This window comes from Salvia splendens, chromosome 3 (assembly GCF_004379255.2).
Source record: "Salvia splendens isolate huo1 chromosome 3, SspV2, whole genome shotgun sequence".
Taxonomy (NCBI): Eukaryota; Viridiplantae; Streptophyta; class Magnoliopsida; order Lamiales; family Lamiaceae; genus Salvia; species Salvia splendens.
This window is the reverse complement of record NC_056034.1, coordinates 8,968,526-8,986,174: the sequence shown is the minus strand read 5'-3', so window position 1 is coordinate 8,986,174 and position 17,649 is coordinate 8,968,526. Positions and strand designations below refer to the sequence as shown.

The 17,649-nt window shown below is 35.3% G+C and overlaps 3 protein-coding genes across 4 annotated transcripts; all 3 read right to left on the bottom strand.

Annotated features, from left to right (window-relative positions):
- Positions 1-1,803: 1,803 nt before the first annotated feature.
- LOC121796524 (protein trichome birefringence-like 38) lies at positions 1,804-4,148 on the bottom strand. Its single transcript, XM_042195357.1, has 3 exons — positions 3,877-4,148; positions 3,593-3,670; positions 1,804-1,933 (listed from the first exon to the last, which is right to left on the bottom strand). Exons 1-3 carry the CDS (start codon positions 4,146-4,148, stop codon positions 1,804-1,806), a joined length of 480 nt encoding a protein of 159 aa, XP_042051291.1.
- Positions 4,149-6,354: 2,206 nt separating this feature from the next.
- LOC121794758 lies at positions 6,355-11,018 on the bottom strand. 2 transcript variants are annotated; one of them, XM_042193086.1, is made up of 11 exons: positions 10,881-11,018; positions 10,650-10,694; positions 9,914-10,282; positions 9,349-9,498; positions 8,453-8,533; positions 7,921-8,013; positions 7,649-7,741; positions 7,428-7,571; positions 6,896-7,003; positions 6,746-6,797; positions 6,355-6,663 (listed from the first exon to the last, which is right to left on the bottom strand). In XM_042193086.1, exons 3-11 carry the CDS (start codon positions 10,247-10,249, stop codon positions 6,632-6,634), a joined length of 1,089 nt encoding a protein of 362 aa, XP_042049020.1. In that variant the 5' UTR covers positions 10,250-10,282; positions 10,650-10,694; positions 10,881-11,018; the 3' UTR covers positions 6,355-6,631. The 2 variants fall into 2 exon arrangements, with proteins under 2 accessions (XP_042049020.1, XP_042049021.1); XM_042193087.1 differs by having other exon boundaries at positions 10,650-10,691; positions 10,881-10,985.
- A 1,986-nt stretch (positions 11,019-13,004) lies between these two features.
- Positions 13,005-15,060, bottom strand: LOC121797286. The gene is made up of 4 exons (XM_042196044.1): positions 14,530-15,060; positions 13,804-14,011; positions 13,272-13,715; positions 13,005-13,191 (listed from the first exon to the last, which is right to left on the bottom strand). The coding sequence occupies exons 1-4, from the start codon at positions 15,020-15,022 to the stop codon at positions 13,101-13,103; spliced, it is 1,236 nt and encodes a 411-aa protein (XP_042051978.1). The 5' UTR covers positions 15,023-15,060; the 3' UTR covers positions 13,005-13,100.
- Positions 15,061-17,649: the final 2,589 nt, after the last annotated feature.

Below are 17,649 nucleotides of genomic sequence, written 5' to 3'. Positions count from 1 at the left end.
TCACAAATCGTGCATTACAGAACCTAAAACAACAATTGTATAATATAATATGTACATTATGTGTATCAGTAAAAAACTACTACCTAGCTGATATGATTTCTAAACCCTAGATGAATGACTGAAACTCGTGTACTTTGACGATGGTATTAATACTTACTACATACTACACCCTAGCCCCAAGCATTGTTAAACCCTTGGGAAAAACAAGAAACGTGTGCCGAACAAGCAAACACGGCCAAACTTAAATTAAACTGGTCAGTAAAAATGTACATTACAGATCACATATCGTGCATTACAGAACCTATAACAACCATTATATAATATAATATGTACATTATGTGTATCAGTAAAAAACTACTACCTAGCCGATATGATTTCTAAACCCTAGATGAATGACTGAAACTCGTGTTCTTTGACGACGATTTTAAGACGTAGTACATACTACATCCTACCCCCAAGGATTGCTAAACCCTTGGGGTAAACAAGAAACGTGCACCGAACAATCAATCTCGGCCGCCTAAATTAAACTGGTCAACAAACAATTACATTACAGCTCACAAATCGTCCATTATTACATATAAAACAACCATTACGGAAGTAAATCAGATCATATCCAAAGCAATAAACTAAAGAAGAACATTACGGAAACCAATTCAACAACATCCATCGATTGTAAAAACCCTAAAAGTCCAAAACTCGATCATAAACCACTGAAATTCGAACATTTCTAAAAGTGAAACAATAAAACAGTCACATAATCAATAACCTTAAGCAGTGAGAAGCATCGCGTCGCCGGCTTCCTTGATCTTCTGTTTTGGAGATGAGCTTGGCCTTGACGACTATAGGGAGATTATCAGGCAACATCCCCTTACCGGCAGCCATCGCGACCCCAGCCATTGCCGCCCATGCCCACCCGGGATTGGCGTTTGCAGTAGCAATCGCACTCGCGACTGTGCAGATTATGACCGCTGCGACGAAGAAAACAGCAGAAACCTTCTGGGAGAAATCGATGCTATCGAGGTCCTTGACAAAGCCATCGTGCATCGGTTTAAGTGTAGTCTCTATCGTGGAGTGGTCTATAACGATACAGGATAAATTATCACGGAATGATTTGTGAAAGAGGGGAAGAGGAATAGTGTTGAGACGGCGTTGGAGAGTTGAGCAGAAAAATAGAGCGTGAAATTGATCTTCCATTCTTGCCATTTTCAGTTTTTTTTTAATAATTAAACTAATTACAAGTGGCACCAAAATCAACCATCAGATCTGGAAATTGAATGGCCAAGATTAAGAAGGACAATAGAACAAAAGATGGAAAAAGGATATGAATACATCCTTATATATATATATATATAGTAGTGATCTAGGGCAAGTGCTCATTAAGTACATAACTATAGAACAAATCACAGCCACAAGATCAAGAAAATCAAGAGCTAGTATTAATACATGTGATTTTTGAATTTAAAGGAGAATCAGTTCACTCTTATCACAAATTTACTTCACTATAACAAGGCGGGAGTATAATGGTCACTTCACAGACAAAATTAGGGTAAAAAGTAAAATGCTCTCATTTGAAAAAACCTCGTCGCGCGATTCAACCTCTCTTCTCTCTTCTGCCAAATTCACGCGATTCAACCTTCTCGTCGCCGTCGCCTCGAAACCAGTGACCTCTCCGTCGTCGTTTTGCACCGCGGAATCGAAATCAGTTCCCTTCCGCCACATCGCCAATTGAAGCGTGCGGACGTTCTCTCTCATCATCTGAAGCACCTCTCTGACTGCACCGCATGCGTCGAGCAGATCCACCGATCACGACAGAGATTCCTCCATCGATTTCTGATCAGCACCATCGACTCCTGATGATTTATTCCGGCTGAATTCCTCGAATGAATTGTAGAGCTGCACAAGCGCCACGAGACCGGATTGAAGGGATTCCGAGCTACCAGATCCACATTTCAATTTATCAAACTCCGAGTGCATAACTTCTACTGATTCGAGTTTTGAGATTGGCTACGTACACATGTTCTATAGAATTTCTAGTAAATATGATGTTTCATTTTTTCAGAATGTTTCTTGTAAATACATCACTCTAAGCATGTTTTTACTTCACTGATGTGAACAAAATAGATCACTATAACCAAATATCACAGACACATCACTCTAACCGTGGAACACATCACTCTTAGCATGTTTTTACTTCGCTGATTTGAACAAAACAGATCACTATAAGAAAATATAACAGAAACATCACTCTAACCATGTAATACATCACTCTTAGCATGTTTTTACTTCACTAATGTGAACAAAATAGATCACTATAAGAAAATACCACAGACACATCACTCTAACCATGTAATACATCACTCTAAGCATGTTTTTACTTCACTGATGTGAACATAATAGATCACTATAAGAAAATATCACAGAAACATCACTCTAAGCATGTTTTTACTTCACTGATGTGAACAAAATAGATCACTATAGCCAAATATCACAGACACATCACTCTAACCGTGGAACATATCACTCTTACCATACTTTTATTTCACTGATGTGAACAAAACAGATCACTATAAGAAAATATAACAGAAACATCACTCTAACCATGGAACACATCATTCTTAGCATGTTTTTACATCACTGATGTGAACAAAACAGATCACTAAAAGAAAATATTACAGACACATCACTCTAACCATGGAATACATCACTCTTAGCATGTTTTTACATCACTATAACCTTGGAATACATCACTCTAAGCATGTTTTTACTTCACTGGTGTGAACAAAATAGATCACTATAAGAAAATATCACAGAAACATCACTCTAACTGTGGAAAACATCACTCTAAGCATGTTTTTACTTCACTGATATGAAGAAAATAGATCACTATATGCATATATCACAGAAACATCACTTAACCATGGAACGCATCACTTTAAGCATGTTTTTACTTCACTGATATGAACAAAATAGATCACTATAAGAAAATATCACAGAAACATCACTCTAAACGTGGAAAACATCACTCTAAGCATGTTTTTACTTCACTGATGTGAATAAAATAGATCACTATACGCATTTATCACAGAAACATTACTTAACCATGGAACACATCACTCTAAGGCATGCAGAATATACTTCACTATATGAACAATATATGTCAGTGAAATGAAAAAATAGTACACTATAATGCATGCTCAAAATACATCACTATAAACATATACTAAGTTCACTAAATGCTCAATATACTTCACTAAATGAATAAAAATAGTACACTATAAGGCATGCTCAGTATACTTCACTGAATGTTCAATAAAAATAAAAAAAACAATACACTATAAGCATGCAGAAATATACATCACTGTAATGCACAATATACATCACTATATGCTCAATATACTCAATGTCAAGGCATGCTCAATACACTTCACTGTAAGCATATTGTAGTTCACTAATTGCTCAATATACTTCCATAAAATGAAAAACAATACACTATAAGCATGCAGAAATATACATCACTGTAATGCACAATATACATCACGATATGCTCAATATACTTCACTGAAGTGAAAAATAGTAATTAGTGTGCACATACCTATTTGTTGAGTATGTCGTATCAAAAGAAACAATATCACCATACAAATGATAGTTTCTCTTGGCAGTAGGACCACACCTACACGAACAGAGCAAAATCGTCAGATTTTGAAACTAAATAGACAATTTAGGAACTGAAACGGATGCTCAGCCGTTGGATTCACGAGGCGATCGTGGGGACTGCGGAAGCTCCGTGGTTCATCCATGGCTTCCTCTGCCACCTCCATCCGCCTGCCGCTGCTTCGCCGAAAGCGATGATCAAAAGAAATTGAATCAATTGATTACCTAGCTAGGTTGCAGGAGAAAGGCTGCCACTGGTACTTGAGGTAATTCCGATCTGGACAGCGGTATTTGAGGCAATTGAACTGGTCGTCGATGAAGGGGCAGGAGGAGAAGTCGTAGAACGGGTAGGAAGCGTCGTACACCAATTTACTGCGGAAAATGTTGCAATTGGTGGCGCCGGCGAGGGCGCAGCGGGTGGTGTTGAGCTCGGCGGAGGAGGCTTGGGAGAGGAGGAAGAGAGGGGAGAGGAAAAGAAGTGTGAATAGAAGCCCCATTTTTTCTGAAATTGGAGTTGGAAATTTGAAGGAGACGGTTGGAGTTGAATATGGTTTCCAAAAATGCCCTTGTTAATTATTTTTTATTTAAATCATGTAAAAATAGCTAAGCCATAAGATTAATTTGGAGTATTAAGATGTGTGGCTGAGATTTGTTCTCTAGTTATACACTTAAAATTAGTTAAATATTGATCACTCCTATATATATATATATATATATATAGATGTATTCATTTCCTTTTTATATCTTTTGTTCTATTGTTCTTTTTAATCTCAGCCAAACGATTTTGTCATCCGACGGTTAGATTGATGCCACGTGTCATTTAATAATGCAGATTTTCAGTTGAATAATGCACACCGACTAATAATGCACCATTATAGTGTAATCATGCAGTTTTTCAGTTGAATAATGCACACCGACTAATAATGCAGATCATCACAACCATCCAATTCAAGGATCCAAGGGCTGTGATTAAAAAGAACATTGGACTGAAAAGCTGCGAAAGACCTTAACACACCCATATATATATATATATATACACACACACACACACACACACACACACACACACACGAATAAGACGTTATATGAGTTAAATGTTCAACTAATATTTATATTATATACCCCATCTATCCCATTATAAATGAAACGCTTTCTTTTTAGTTAATCCCATTAAAAATGAAACGTTTCCTAAAATGGAAACATCTTCATCTCTACTTTTTCATCTCTCTTACTTTACTCTCTTCATTAACTCACAAAAAAACACTACATAAAAACCCGTGCCGATTCCCAAATGTTGCATATTTAATGGGACATAGGGAGTACATACAAGAGAGCATTAGGGCGCATTCTTAATTAGAGTCACAACGTACTTCCAATCTCATGCTGCACGTGGCAATAACAATGCAATATTGTAAACACTAAAATGCAATATGCATTTGTGAAATTGTATATGGATTTCCGCATATTGCATTTTAGTTATAGGCAGATTGTATTTTATATTGTTGAGTTTTGCATTAAAAACCATAATTGTCCACAATGCAAAATAAACTATATATAAATCCAATTCATCTATATATATAATGCAAATTAAAAGGTCTATGTCTAAAATGCAAAACTCAACAATAAAAAACACAATCTGCCAATAATTAAAATGCAATATGCCAGAAATCAATCTAAAACTTCCATAAATGTATATTGCATATTTATGTTTACAATATTGCAAATCATGTGCCACGCGGCAGCACGTGGTTGGACGTAGATTGTAACTTTAAAAGTAGATACTACTATTTTTTAAGCACATCCCAGGGGCATATAATTAAAAAATACACATATACTGAATTTAGATCACTATGTGTGTGTGAATTAATCACAATAATAAAAGTGTTTAATTCAAAATAAAGTCAAAGTTTATTAAATAAAATTATCAAGAGTACTTTAAAATTAAAGCTATCATGTGGGGCTAAGTATACTTTAGAAAATAGTACTCCTAATTACAAATTAATGTTTTGATAAATTATCATAAAAATTATGAATACATGTCAAATTCTGATAAGTCCATCAACCATGAAAATGAGTAGTAAAGTTATGAATTATAAAGTTTATCTCAAGTTTATCAACCATGAAAATGAATTCTAAAGTTTATCTAAATTTCATAGTGTGTTTTAATTTAACACACATGTGTTTTAAATTGATGACATAGTTAATTTGCTAAATGTTTTGAGAAAAATAATTAAATTCATCAGTGGTGTTGTAAATGTTGAAAATTTAAGATGACACATTAGATACTCACCCTAAATTAAACCTTGTACAAAAATGAGGAAAATATTAAAATTTACTCACTCCATCCCAACTTAACGCACAAAACAAAACCAGATAAAATGTCACGCCAAAAAACAAATGTTGCATAATTAACAGGATAGGAGTATTATTTTTACTACTACAGATATTTAGAATTGCAGGACAAAATACAATTTTCAAGCAAATTACCCTTCTTTTTACGCACTTTGAAGACACATTCTCAGCACATTATTGTGAGAAAGTTAATGCACTAACTTTATATCCTCTAGAATATAGTTACTGAATATATGATTCTTTTTTGTTTACTGACAAATGACAAACCAAACTATAATTAGCTTATTCAAATAGCCAATTTCCAACACAAATTTTGTTAGTACAAGTATAAAACTGTGTATAGAGGAGAGATTTTGTGGGCAACGTTTTACAATTACTGAGAAATTTTGACAAGCATCCATGTTGAATAAAGACCTAGCTAGCTAGTTCAAGATCATGCATCTAAAAATGAAAACTAAAAGCCCTTTGCCACTGATACTTTACATTCCACTTTAACATATTAACTGTTCAAAACTGCAACAGCAGATGATACAGAGGCAACCAATAAATCCAAGAAAATAAGAAAATGGCAATAAAAAATGCAAAATTGCGTTAGGAAGAAGAAGCGCAAGGTTCTTGTCAGTCGAAGTTATTTATCGATCTCCTCCTGAATCTGTCCCTCTGCAGCCACATACCAAACCAGATCAAAACGATGTAGCTTTCATAACTAAATTGAATTACAGTAAGAGGAGTAATAGATTACCAGCAAGATCTACAGCCAAGTTAGCCAGAGTATCGGCCTCCGAATTTAAATCCTTGAAGAAGATAGAAATAACGAGTTAATCTCAATCATGATGATATAATTAGCAGGGGTAGTTGCACTATGCAGACCATGTCATAGTTGTGAACTTACCCTTAAAATGTGAATAATCTGGAACGAGAGAAATCTATCCTTCAATTTCTTTGCCTCATCAAACAAGCCAGAGATATTTTGGTTTTTGACCTTCCATAATCCCTGAATCTGCCAGAGAAATCATAGGTTTCATGCCTCATAGGCAAGCATAAACAAACAAAGGAAGCTATGCTAGACCAAAAAGCATACTAAAACACACATGCTGAAGGATCTAAACCTCTTAATGCTGCAAATATAGGAAACATACATGCTGCAATGATAGATTGACATCAACTAAAAACAGCTGTCAAACAATTTAAAAGGCACCTATATGTTTAGTTTAACATTTTCATTACTGACTTAATAAATTTTTTAAAAGAAAAAGAAGAAAGTGAAAATGGGACACAGAAAGTGTTGAATAAAGCGGCCATAAACAAGAAACTGCAGCTATCACTAGTGCCAAAAATTGGAGAAAAAGAGCCAGTATGACTTTTTTTTTTGCCAGCCCCCTGCTCAGATATAGAAATTCTAATTCGTTAACAGGGACATATACCTGCATGCAAACAAGTTTGGAGTCACCTCGAACTCGAACACTTGTAAAACCTTTTGTGAGTGCATATCTTAACCCAAGTATAAAGCCACGATATTCAGCAAAGTTATTGGTGGCAACACCTAAGCCTTCACGTAGCCTGCAAATCTTAACATGTGAAAAATGTCAAACTCATTAGCAGAGCAATAAAGACATACAACCTCTAAACAGAGCAATCTACTCACCAAGTTTCCATCATCAGATCGCAGTACAGCTCCAGCCCCTGCTTGACCAGGATTTCCCTTTGAAGCACCATCAAACTCGATAGTACAAGACCGCTGTTAAGGACACATAGATAGCTTTTCAAGCACAGAAACTTGTGTTTATTATTTTCAACTTTACTGTATCTTTTACTATGAATTGAGTGACACTTTATAAGTAGACAAAACTTTATTTTGGAGCTAATTAAAAAAGAAAGTGTTATGAGTACTATGAATTCCAACCATATGCCACTCACACAAACTGATTGATTCTGATCAACTCTATAAGGGTCTAACTTAAAATGCTTTGTTAATGCATCGCTAGCAGTCAAGACGGGTCCAACAGCCTCCTGCAAATTGAATGCAAACAAACCAGTGTGTAGTTAAATTTCCAATCAAACTGATCACATAAATGAAAACACTTAGGAAGTTGTGTTCAGGCTAAAAAGACCCTCCACTGACTATATTTAGCCAATAGAATACTTATACAGACAAACTAATGCATGCAAAGAACACCATGGGCATTTTCAAATCTCCTGAATAACAAGAAGTTCTCAACTTCATTTATCAAGAGCATATCCAAAAGAAAATGATCAATATATTTTTCCTCCGATTACAAATTTTGGTAACATAGAGAGTAGAAGATCTTTTATACAGTATTCAATTGCAGTGCACTCATGGGCCCATGACACTTCAAACTTGAATGTTAACTTAACTATGAATCAACAATGCAGAAAATTCAGTTCACTCACTGAAAATGAATTGGAGATTGGTAAACATCTGACTTACCCCATATTCTGACCACATAGGTTCCTGTGGCCTCTTCTTTGACACAGGTTCACTAGATGTTTCACCTCTATATGAGGCAGGCTGCAGAGTGAAGAATTAAATCTTTGTAAATATCTCAACTGTTGGTGTGAACATTTTAACCAGTCAGTAAAATAAAAGACAATGTTGGAACTCAAGAAGAGTAAGTTTCCTTCACAACTTTTTTTATTTGCCCACAAAATTTTATACCATCATTGAGTCTGTTGCATTTACTATCTACATTGATTTAAGAGGGTATTTGGCTAGAGTTTATTTCAAGGAATATATAAAACTCTGACATCTTAAAAGACATTGTTTTACCTTATAGTATGTCAGAACTCAGATCCAATCTAAAAGATAGGTTACAACTTGTCGGAGTGGTCGAATGATTAAACTTAATCTATATCTATTTAGTGAAACACGTTGCCTCTGGAAAAGAAAAGTAGTACTTTTCCTGCCTGAAATTGCTTTTCATAAATGTAAAACGTTATTTTCTTATCCTATCAACTATCAAAATAACAATACATTATATTTGATAACTATCAATATATGTTGCAATATGAATCCCACAAACAATCACTATCATACTGTTTGTCTCCCAAAAGAATTATACACTTTTACACTTTTTTATTCAGATAATAAACATATTGTATTTTCACATTTCACACTATATTGACAAACACATTCTTAATTTAACCCTACATTGGTATATTTCCAAAAGGAAAGAGTCATGTACCTATCAGTTTCAGAGAGGTAAATGACAAGTAAATTTCATATCTTAGCAACATGCAGGGTTGAACTATGTATATAACAGCAAAAAAATGAAAATAATCACACTGTTTCTACAAGTTTCAGTAGATGAGAAAGAGTAATATTACCAACGGTATAAGAGTGCCAAAAAGTTCTTCAGTAAGATCAGAAGCTCTAATGGAGTAAAGAGCATTCTTAAGCCCACTAGACATGAGATGCTTCTCAGTGTCTTTGGGCATGTTATAACCTTTGTATGCACTGACAGGAGGGTCGCATATCTGATAGGAAATAAAGAAACAAGTAAGTTATTTTTAATGATGCCCAACAATTTCAATTACAACAACAGTTTCAATTGCTTCCAACCAAATCGTAGCCATGGAAACACAGTTTGGGTTTGAATTCAAATTTGAGATATATAGTTTCAACCATGGAAAAGGGAAGTGCAGTTTTCTGGAAGATATATCCAAAAAAATAATTTAAAAAATTTAGCAAACCACATAAGTTGGATGATTGAAAGGGCATGATTACACAAGATAAAACCATATATGACAAGTCTACAATAAAGAGAGGATAATTAGAACCAAACAGTGAACAAAAATTGCTTCAAGTTTTAGGAATCACTGCATAATTATATAGCCAAATAGAAAAGAAATATGCAGAAATTTAAACCAATGTCAGAGAACTTGTGATTACCGAGGTTCCAACTTGAGCTTGACAATCACTTAAGCTTTTGTAAACCCCAACGAGATCACCCTTGCGAAGAACAAAAAAGGCTTCCTTGTCGTCCTTCATTAATGGTTTAGACTCGAGTTTCCCCTTACGGGAACTACCTCCCCCCAACTTTTTTGATGAATAGCTCTGACACTGAAGCCTTGTCAACAACAATTCAAACTTCACTGTCCTAGCACTGGAATGCTGCAAGCTAGCTCCCCATGAATTAAAAAGAGTTTTGCACGATGGGCTTGTAGTAGTGAAATGCCTAGTTCCCGGGAATATTGACGAAGCACATGCACGAAACAAACCGATCATTACAGTTTATCTCCCTCCAGTTCTCAAGATTTGCTGAAAAAAAGATCCCTCTCCTCGTCAAGAAATCCATAAAAAAAAAAGAAAAACAGATGGGAGGCAGGATACTGCAATGAGACACACATGCCTAATGTCACTATAGCATTTCACTCAACCAGACATCTCAAATTCATTCAGAAGTAAAACACAAGAACAAATTTTGGCCCAATTATTGAGGCGTTCAATTAGCCCCTGATTACATGCTCAAACCACAAAGTTCAAAACCTTCATACAATAAAGACGATTCCTTTATTGTGGAGAAGTTATACAACACTGCTATTTCTGGTGTATCAGTTGAAGAAATAAAAAAATAGATTAACCAGACATAAAGATAGCATAAATAGTTTAAGAGCGATCAACTTACAGAGTTTCCGTATCTCCTACTTGAAGAAGCAAACTTCCCCAACTTCTGAACAAATTTGAAGCTTCTCATCAACCAAAACATACAAATAACAGAAAGCAAAACCCAGAAATAAAATAGCCCAATAAACACAAAATATGAATGATACAGAACAGAAAACCGTACATAAATGAGTGATCAATTGTACACAAAATAAAACATCAAGTAACGCAGCAAAATTAGCGAAACCCTTACTGTAACAAGTAGTCCGTAGTTGGTTAGCAATAGAGTCAGCTAGTTTGTGGACGGAGGTGAGATTAGGGAGTGGGTGGGGTGGATGGGAGTTGGGTTTTTAGGTGTGATTTAAATGAAACCAATGAAAAAGAAAGTTTGTTTTATTTTTTCGAGCTTATTCACCTGCCAATCCACCCTGAAACTGTTTTATTATCTTCAACTTTCATTTTTACTGTACTATTTTATGCCATTATCCCAGTTAAGGACATTTTCATTTTTTCTGCTCAAGGTTACAATAAAATTTACCAAATTTAGGTCATGTATATCGATTTCTTATTTTAATAGAGAGATTTCAGAATATGTAATTAAATTGGATGATCTTTCAATTTTTTGGATTAAATTAGATGATTTTTAAAAAAATATAAAACCAGGGCATGCAAATCTTTTATTATTTTAAGGGATTATTGCATTTTTCTCTTCTTTTCTAGTATCATAAATACATGAATTAACCAAACTGCCCAGCGAAATATTTTAGTATTTGGGATGTAATTCTGTTAAGGACTCAATTCCTCAACGGTGATCGGCGGCTGATTTGCTCGGCGATCAAGATCTCTCCGGCGTCCTGCAACAGGATCGTCGGCGCTTCTAGCTCCTGCTGTGCGCGGATGTCTCTCCGTCGGGCAGCGGTAAACTAGGGGTAGAAGAATACTCGTCATTCATCACCGTCATCGTAGTCAAGCGGCTGACTGAACGCGCGCGGGATTGCAGGTTCCAAATTCTCAAACCGCCGGTCCGTCTCCTCTCTCCAAGCATTTAATTTATCTAACCTATCCATCACGCGATCCAATTTGTTGCCAATTGAGTCGTCAATGTGTCCCTCGTCGGACGGGCGGTCAATCGGGTCCTCCTCCATGGGAGGGCGCTGAAAGTCTGACTTGTCGCGGTGGCCTCCCACGTGAGTGCGGCGGGAAGCACCGTCTGGAAAAGTGTCGGGGCGGTGACCCCCCCCCCCACATTGATTTCCCGTTGCTATGGAAGCGGGACATGAGTAAACCGATGAAAGCACCAGTTGTTAAGGACTCAATTCCTCGACGGTGATCGGCGGCTGATTTGCTCGGCGATCAAGATCTCTCCGACAGGATCGTCGGCGCTTCTAGCTCCTGCTGTGCGCGGATGTCTCTCCGTCGGGCAGCGGTAAACTAGGGGTAGAAGAATACTCGTTCTTTGTGGGCAAAATAATATATTTTCATTCATTGCATAAAATGATAACAAACTCTCCTATTTATAATACTAGAATACTACTAACCTAACTTATTGAATAAGAAAATAAAGATATGGAAAAGATTTGGGTAATAAAAGATAACTAAATAATTGTGATTTACTAAGATATGAGATCGTATCAAATTCGCACCTCTATCAAAAAATGTGATATTAGAGCATGCGAACTTTTTCATTTATTGTAAAATTTGCAATTTTCCTCTTATTTTCTTTTATTTTATTATTCTTTTCACTTAAAAAAAATACAAGAATTAACTAAATACTTACACAAAAACATGGATTAAAAAAACCCATCTTAAGTCCAACTATAAGAAACTAAGTAGTAAGCGCAAATATGAGATTAAATTGGTTCCCAAATACTGAAATATCTTGTTGGATAGTTTGGTTAATTTTTGTATTTTGTGATGAAAATAATAAGAAAAGGAAATGCAATAATCCTCTAAAATGAAAAATTTGCATGCCTGGACCCATATTCTGAAAGTTCATCCAATTTAATCCATATTCTTAAATCTCTCATTGTTGGAGGGGATGTCCATATTTAGTTGACTCTTTTTGAATCGTGATTCTTGAGGTTTTAAATGGTCCCCTTCCGTTGAGCTTGAATTGATATTTAAAAAATGATTAATTATTAATGCATTTGCAAATTACTCCTACCATGAAATTTTATGCATAAATACCTTGTTGTATCATGTAAACTTGGTGTGTGTAAATGTAGACATCTTGTTTCTTTGACCGAGTAAATTTCACATTTACTGAGCTGAAAATGGAATGCAGAGTCGAATGATCAACCATGTCCATCATTCTAAGCTGGAAATATACTGAGCAGTAAAGATAAAGGTCGAATGAATTTAACCACATTTTGCAATATAAACCCAAAAAGAACTCTCCATTTCTGAACGAGTTGCAAGAGAAATTATCTCACATTCTTGAAAACACAAAATTATTGTTCACGAGTGTCATTTGTTATCTACTCTCTTCCTGTACAGTCGAAGCAGCAGCTGCTCCATATTTTGAAAACACGCCTGAGAGCACCGCTTGCTCTCTAACTTTCAACCTGCATGAAGAAGAAATGTTAGTAAGGAAACAAGAAGGTTTACTGCTCTCGTGCTTCTGTATAGTATTTGGGGGGTTTACTTCTTGGCAGATCCCGGTATGTCTAGGGTTGGAACATTGGGTTTCACTCGTCTTGATGCCACCTTTTTCGGATGCTTCTTTGTTTTTCTTGTCTCCTTTTTGTCAATAGCAGGCTCTTTTCTTTCTTCCGGTTCATCAGCTAACTCAGAGCCGGTGGTAGTTGAGGCGTCACTGATCCCTCCATCATCTTCTTCCCATTGTCCAGGCACATCATGCATCTCACCCGCTTCATTAGCTACACTCTCTTCCGATGAATGCAGCAGTGAACCACAGATCTCTTCATCAGAGTTGAGAATGCGTTGTTGTTGAAAGGGGCCCTTACTACTACCATCAACTGATTGATCAAGTTCAGGCTTTGGCAGCTTTGGTTTCACCGTCTCACATTTTATCTGCTTTTCAACCTTGCCGAAGGCTATGCTTTTACCTGTGAATTTCTGCATAAATCTAGCAAAATACAACAACAAGTGCAGCCAACTGAATATTTTCATATATATGAAAACTCAAATTACATATGCAAGTCTGGGAGATGTACCTATGTGCCTCGTCCTCCTTCTTGAAGTCGACAAAAGCAACCCCTTTGCAAACTGGATCCCTGGTTTTTTCATTTCCAGAAACTACTGGGATTATATTTACTATTCCAGGAACTCCTTGAAATGCTATTCGTAAATCCTTGTGAATATTCTTCTTCTTAGGGAGATTGACCAAACGCACTCGAAATCCATCAAAGAGAGGCTGAGGTCCTGCAGAAGCCGTGCACGTTTTGTTATTCCAAAACAAAATGCCATAAACACGCAGAGAATATAAGTGAGGAGCCGTTGCAACATAGGATAGTAAACAGGTAGATAGTAAGTTCTCAAACAAATAGATCTGGTCGATATTGGTCCAACTACACACTCATAAGGATGAACCTCTAAACCGGCTCATACAAGCTATCCAAGGTTAGGGTCATCCACTACAAATTGGTGGATTCCAACGCCTTGTTAGCACAGAGCAGAGCCTTTGAGGATTAACAAACATTTTGGATACAAATTAAGTATCCTAACATGGTTCTACTCAATCGATGGCATTCGCTAAGCGAGTCAAGTAAGCATAAACAAGCGAGGCACAACGGTTAAGACATCAAAACCAGTATTCGACTTATATCTTAAACAAATGTACAAACAATTTAACTGCAAAGAAATCATTTTCAGCCCTCCCACTTCTCCAAAACATGAAGAAATCAAACATTACAGAATTTAAATCCCCAAAAATGGCAAACCTTTCTCTTTGTTGGGAGTCGGTTTTAGTGAATTTTCCTTGAGCTTTTTCAGGTTTGCAATCTGGGCTACCCTACTCTGCTCGATTTCTTCCATCAACTTATCCTCAATTGAAGTATCATACACTTTGCCTTCGCCGAACCCACGCGGCCGCCTCTCAAGCCACTTCTTCATATCCCGCAAAGGAACAAAGACGTCATCATCCTCATCCTCGTCATCGCCGTCTTCAATTTCAGTCGAATCAACGAATTCGCCGTCAAAATCTTCATCTTCGAATTCGTCAGCTTCCTCCTTTTCTTTCACGATATAGCCGCCGCCGCCGCCTTTCTTCTTGGTTTTCAAGGCGTTGCAGCACAGCTCACTTCGCGTCTTTGCTAGAACAGCTTCGAAGTTGAGGTGGGTTGAATACGGGAAGTGGGATTTGGGGGGAAATTGAAGATTGTTTGTGATGGGATTGTGCTGTAAGTTCGCAGGAAATCTTCCAAGGCTCAGCATTTCTTCCTCGCGATTCTCTCAGTTACAAGCGACTGAATTTCAGATAAGGGGAGTTGGAAAATCTGTTTGGAAGCACAGAATGGGCCAGTCCGTCAAATTAATTACTTTATTTTAGGCCCATATTAACACCTCTCTCGAAAATAATGGCCCAATTGTTAATGGATATTGAATCTAAAAAAGTGTTTACTTTGATTAATACCATGGATTTAATAATTCAAATTAATTTATAGTATATTTCTGATATATTGATTAGTTTTGAATTTGTTTGATCATTTTATCATTTAAATACTCAATCATCGTTCTTATGTTTTCTTAATCTATCATAATAATTAATTTATGCCCCCTCAATATAAGTGACTACCATTCATGCATAACCATGTGTTTTTAGTGGTAACGGTGTCAATCTAGCTTTACCGGTTGCAATATTACTATGAAATTTTATTTCAACTGTCAATGTAAAAAGAATTCGAAATAGGTATATTGCACATATAGCTAGTCATAAATGACGATTTGATTGAATCATATGATTAAAATTTTATAGACTTTTAGACGGCCCAAATAATAATTACTAATCCTTAATTAGATTTGACAAGTTTGTCGGAATGGCTCCAATCAGTCGTTTTCTACAGTTGCATTAAAAAAAATAATCGCATCTACCGTGACAATCACTGTTCATATGTTAATTTATGAGTTAATTAGTGCAGATTTATATACTTCTTATAACCACTATAGGTGTTATTTAGTCTAGTGACAATAGCATATTTATGTGAATAAATTATTTTTGTCATAAAATATTACTAACAAATTATAATAACTAGATACATATTACTTTGCAAAAGATAATTAATAGCATCTCACCCAGTGTAAATAAACCATATATATATATATATATATATAGAATTTAGGAAATTGGGCTCAGAAGTCCCTTTTGTTTTAAAAAATCGGGCCTAAAAATTCTCGATTCTATATCACTTAAGGAGTATATTTATTTTTTTAGTGTAGTTAATTTTCATTGTAAAAAGAATTCGAAATAGTTATATTGCACATATAGCTAGTCATAAATGAGGATTTGATTGAATCATATGATTAAAATTTTATTGAAATACAAATATATTGTCACTTTCTCATAGTAAGAAGATTTGATGTATAACCAATCCCTATATAATTACTGGAGCAGATAAGCTTAGGGTTTATTGATTATACAATCAAGCCAAATAATTGACACTTAGCAGAGGAAATGTTAAGAGTTAAGACAAGAGTTGTGCCGAATAACAAGAATGAAAACACCACTTTCACTATATTTTTGGTTGTTAGCATAATTGTCCATTTCCACATTTTGTTCTAATATTACCGATTTCTAGTCAAACAACCACAATAAATTATCATTAAAACATGGATATCTTATATTCTCTTCAAGAAAAGACATCATTTTGAGCTTATGTTGAAAAGTTCTGTATTGTCTATTTTCCTTTGGAAATATATAGATTCATATACAATTTATTCATAATTTAATAATTACATACTAATTTGGAATCAAATCATAAACCTCCAATTCAGTGGCATCATGCTACCTTGATTTTTCCAATGTTTTTTTATATACAGCAGCCACCTATAAATAATAGAGACATTATACATTCATCTAATAAAAAAATTTAGACTTTGTTTGGACTTTAGTATTAGTCATCGGACTTGAAAAAGCGACAAAGATGCATGCATTAAGGTATTAGAGATTGACTAGCGTCACATGTGTAATAAAAATTTTCACTGATGTGGAAATTGATTAATGACTTTTGTATAAAATTGTATTCGCCACATGTGTAATAAATTTACCTTGAATAATAATTTAAGTGATGAATTATACAAAGTGAGTGCATATTATTTTATATCTACCCACCATGCACTACAAGTGGCTTTTTAATTCCCAAAGTAGATTAGCTATATAGGTCGAGATTAATTAATGGCTTCAATTAAAATGTTAAAATTATTATAAATAATCCCCCAGTGATATAGGATATTGGATTCAATTTATAGTAATAATTAGGGAGTACTAATATATAAAAATGGCTGTTAAACTTAAGCACAAACTTGTAGTCCAGTACTTATCCTTCACTCATATAAGGATTAGAGATGAGGGCTCAATTTTATTTTTATTTATGATTAAAATTGTTAGATCTTGCATTGGACCTACACCACCCAATTGCAAAGCTCTACTCCACCAAATCCGGCTCTCAAGGAGAAATAGTGACAAACTAATACTCTCTTAGACCAATAATGGAAAATAGGAAATGGGAAAAATGGGAAATGCACAACGCACAAATATAACAGTGACCATTAAGGTTTTGTCAAAGTGCAATATTGCAATGTTGAAAGACATAAAGAGGAGTGATATTGATCAAACCATGTGAGAAGTGATATGCAAATGACACTTCCACTTTGCAATATACATATGGGGAATTCAAATAAAATCATTTTTTGGTTATAGAAATTAAGAAGTATATTTAGTCATTAGATGATAAAGATCTACTGTGGATGTTTCTCTCTTGCTGAATGATGCAGACCTTGCTTTAAAATTTGGAGGAGACAAAATTTTTATTTGTTGAGTTTAATTAATTTTGTTAGCAAATATC

Excerpts from the sequence above, each read along its gene's own strand:
- LOC121796524 (XM_042195357.1), bottom strand. The coding sequence starts at position 4,148 with ATGGGGCTTCTATTCACACTTCTTTTCCTCTCCCCTCTCTTCCTCCTC. Across the intron at positions 3,671-3,876 it reads TTCTCCTGCAACCTAGCTAG|GTGTGGTCCTACTGCCAAGA; the intron begins GTAATCAATTGA and ends CTGTTCGTGTAG. Across the intron at positions 1,934-3,592 it reads ACGACATACTCAACAAATAG|CTCGGAATCCCTTCAATCCG; the intron begins GTATGTGCACAC and ends TGGATCTGGTAG.
- LOC121797286 (XM_042196044.1), bottom strand. The coding sequence starts at position 15,022 with ATGCTGAGCCTTGGAAGATTTCCTGCGAACTTACAGCACAATCCCATC. Across the intron at positions 14,012-14,529 it reads GACTCCCAACAAAGAGAAAG|GACCTCAGCCTCTCTTTGAT; the intron begins GTTTGCCATTTT and ends CGGCTTCTGCAG. Across the intron at positions 13,716-13,803 it reads AAGGAGGACGAGGCACATAG|ATTTATGCAGAAATTCACAG; the intron begins GTACATCTCCCA and ends GTATTTTGCTAG.
- LOC121794758 (XM_042193086.1), bottom strand. The coding sequence starts at position 10,249 with ATGATCGGTTTGTTTCGTGCATGTGCTTCGTCAATATTCCCGGGAACT. Across the intron at positions 9,499-9,913 it reads AAGCTCAAGTTGGAACCTCG|ATATGCGACCCTCCTGTCAG; the intron begins GTAATCACAAGT and ends ATTTCCTATCAG. Across the intron at positions 7,572-7,648 it reads GATCTGATGATGGAAACTTG|ATTTGCAGGCTACGTGAAGG; the intron begins GTGAGTAGATTG and ends TCACATGTTAAG.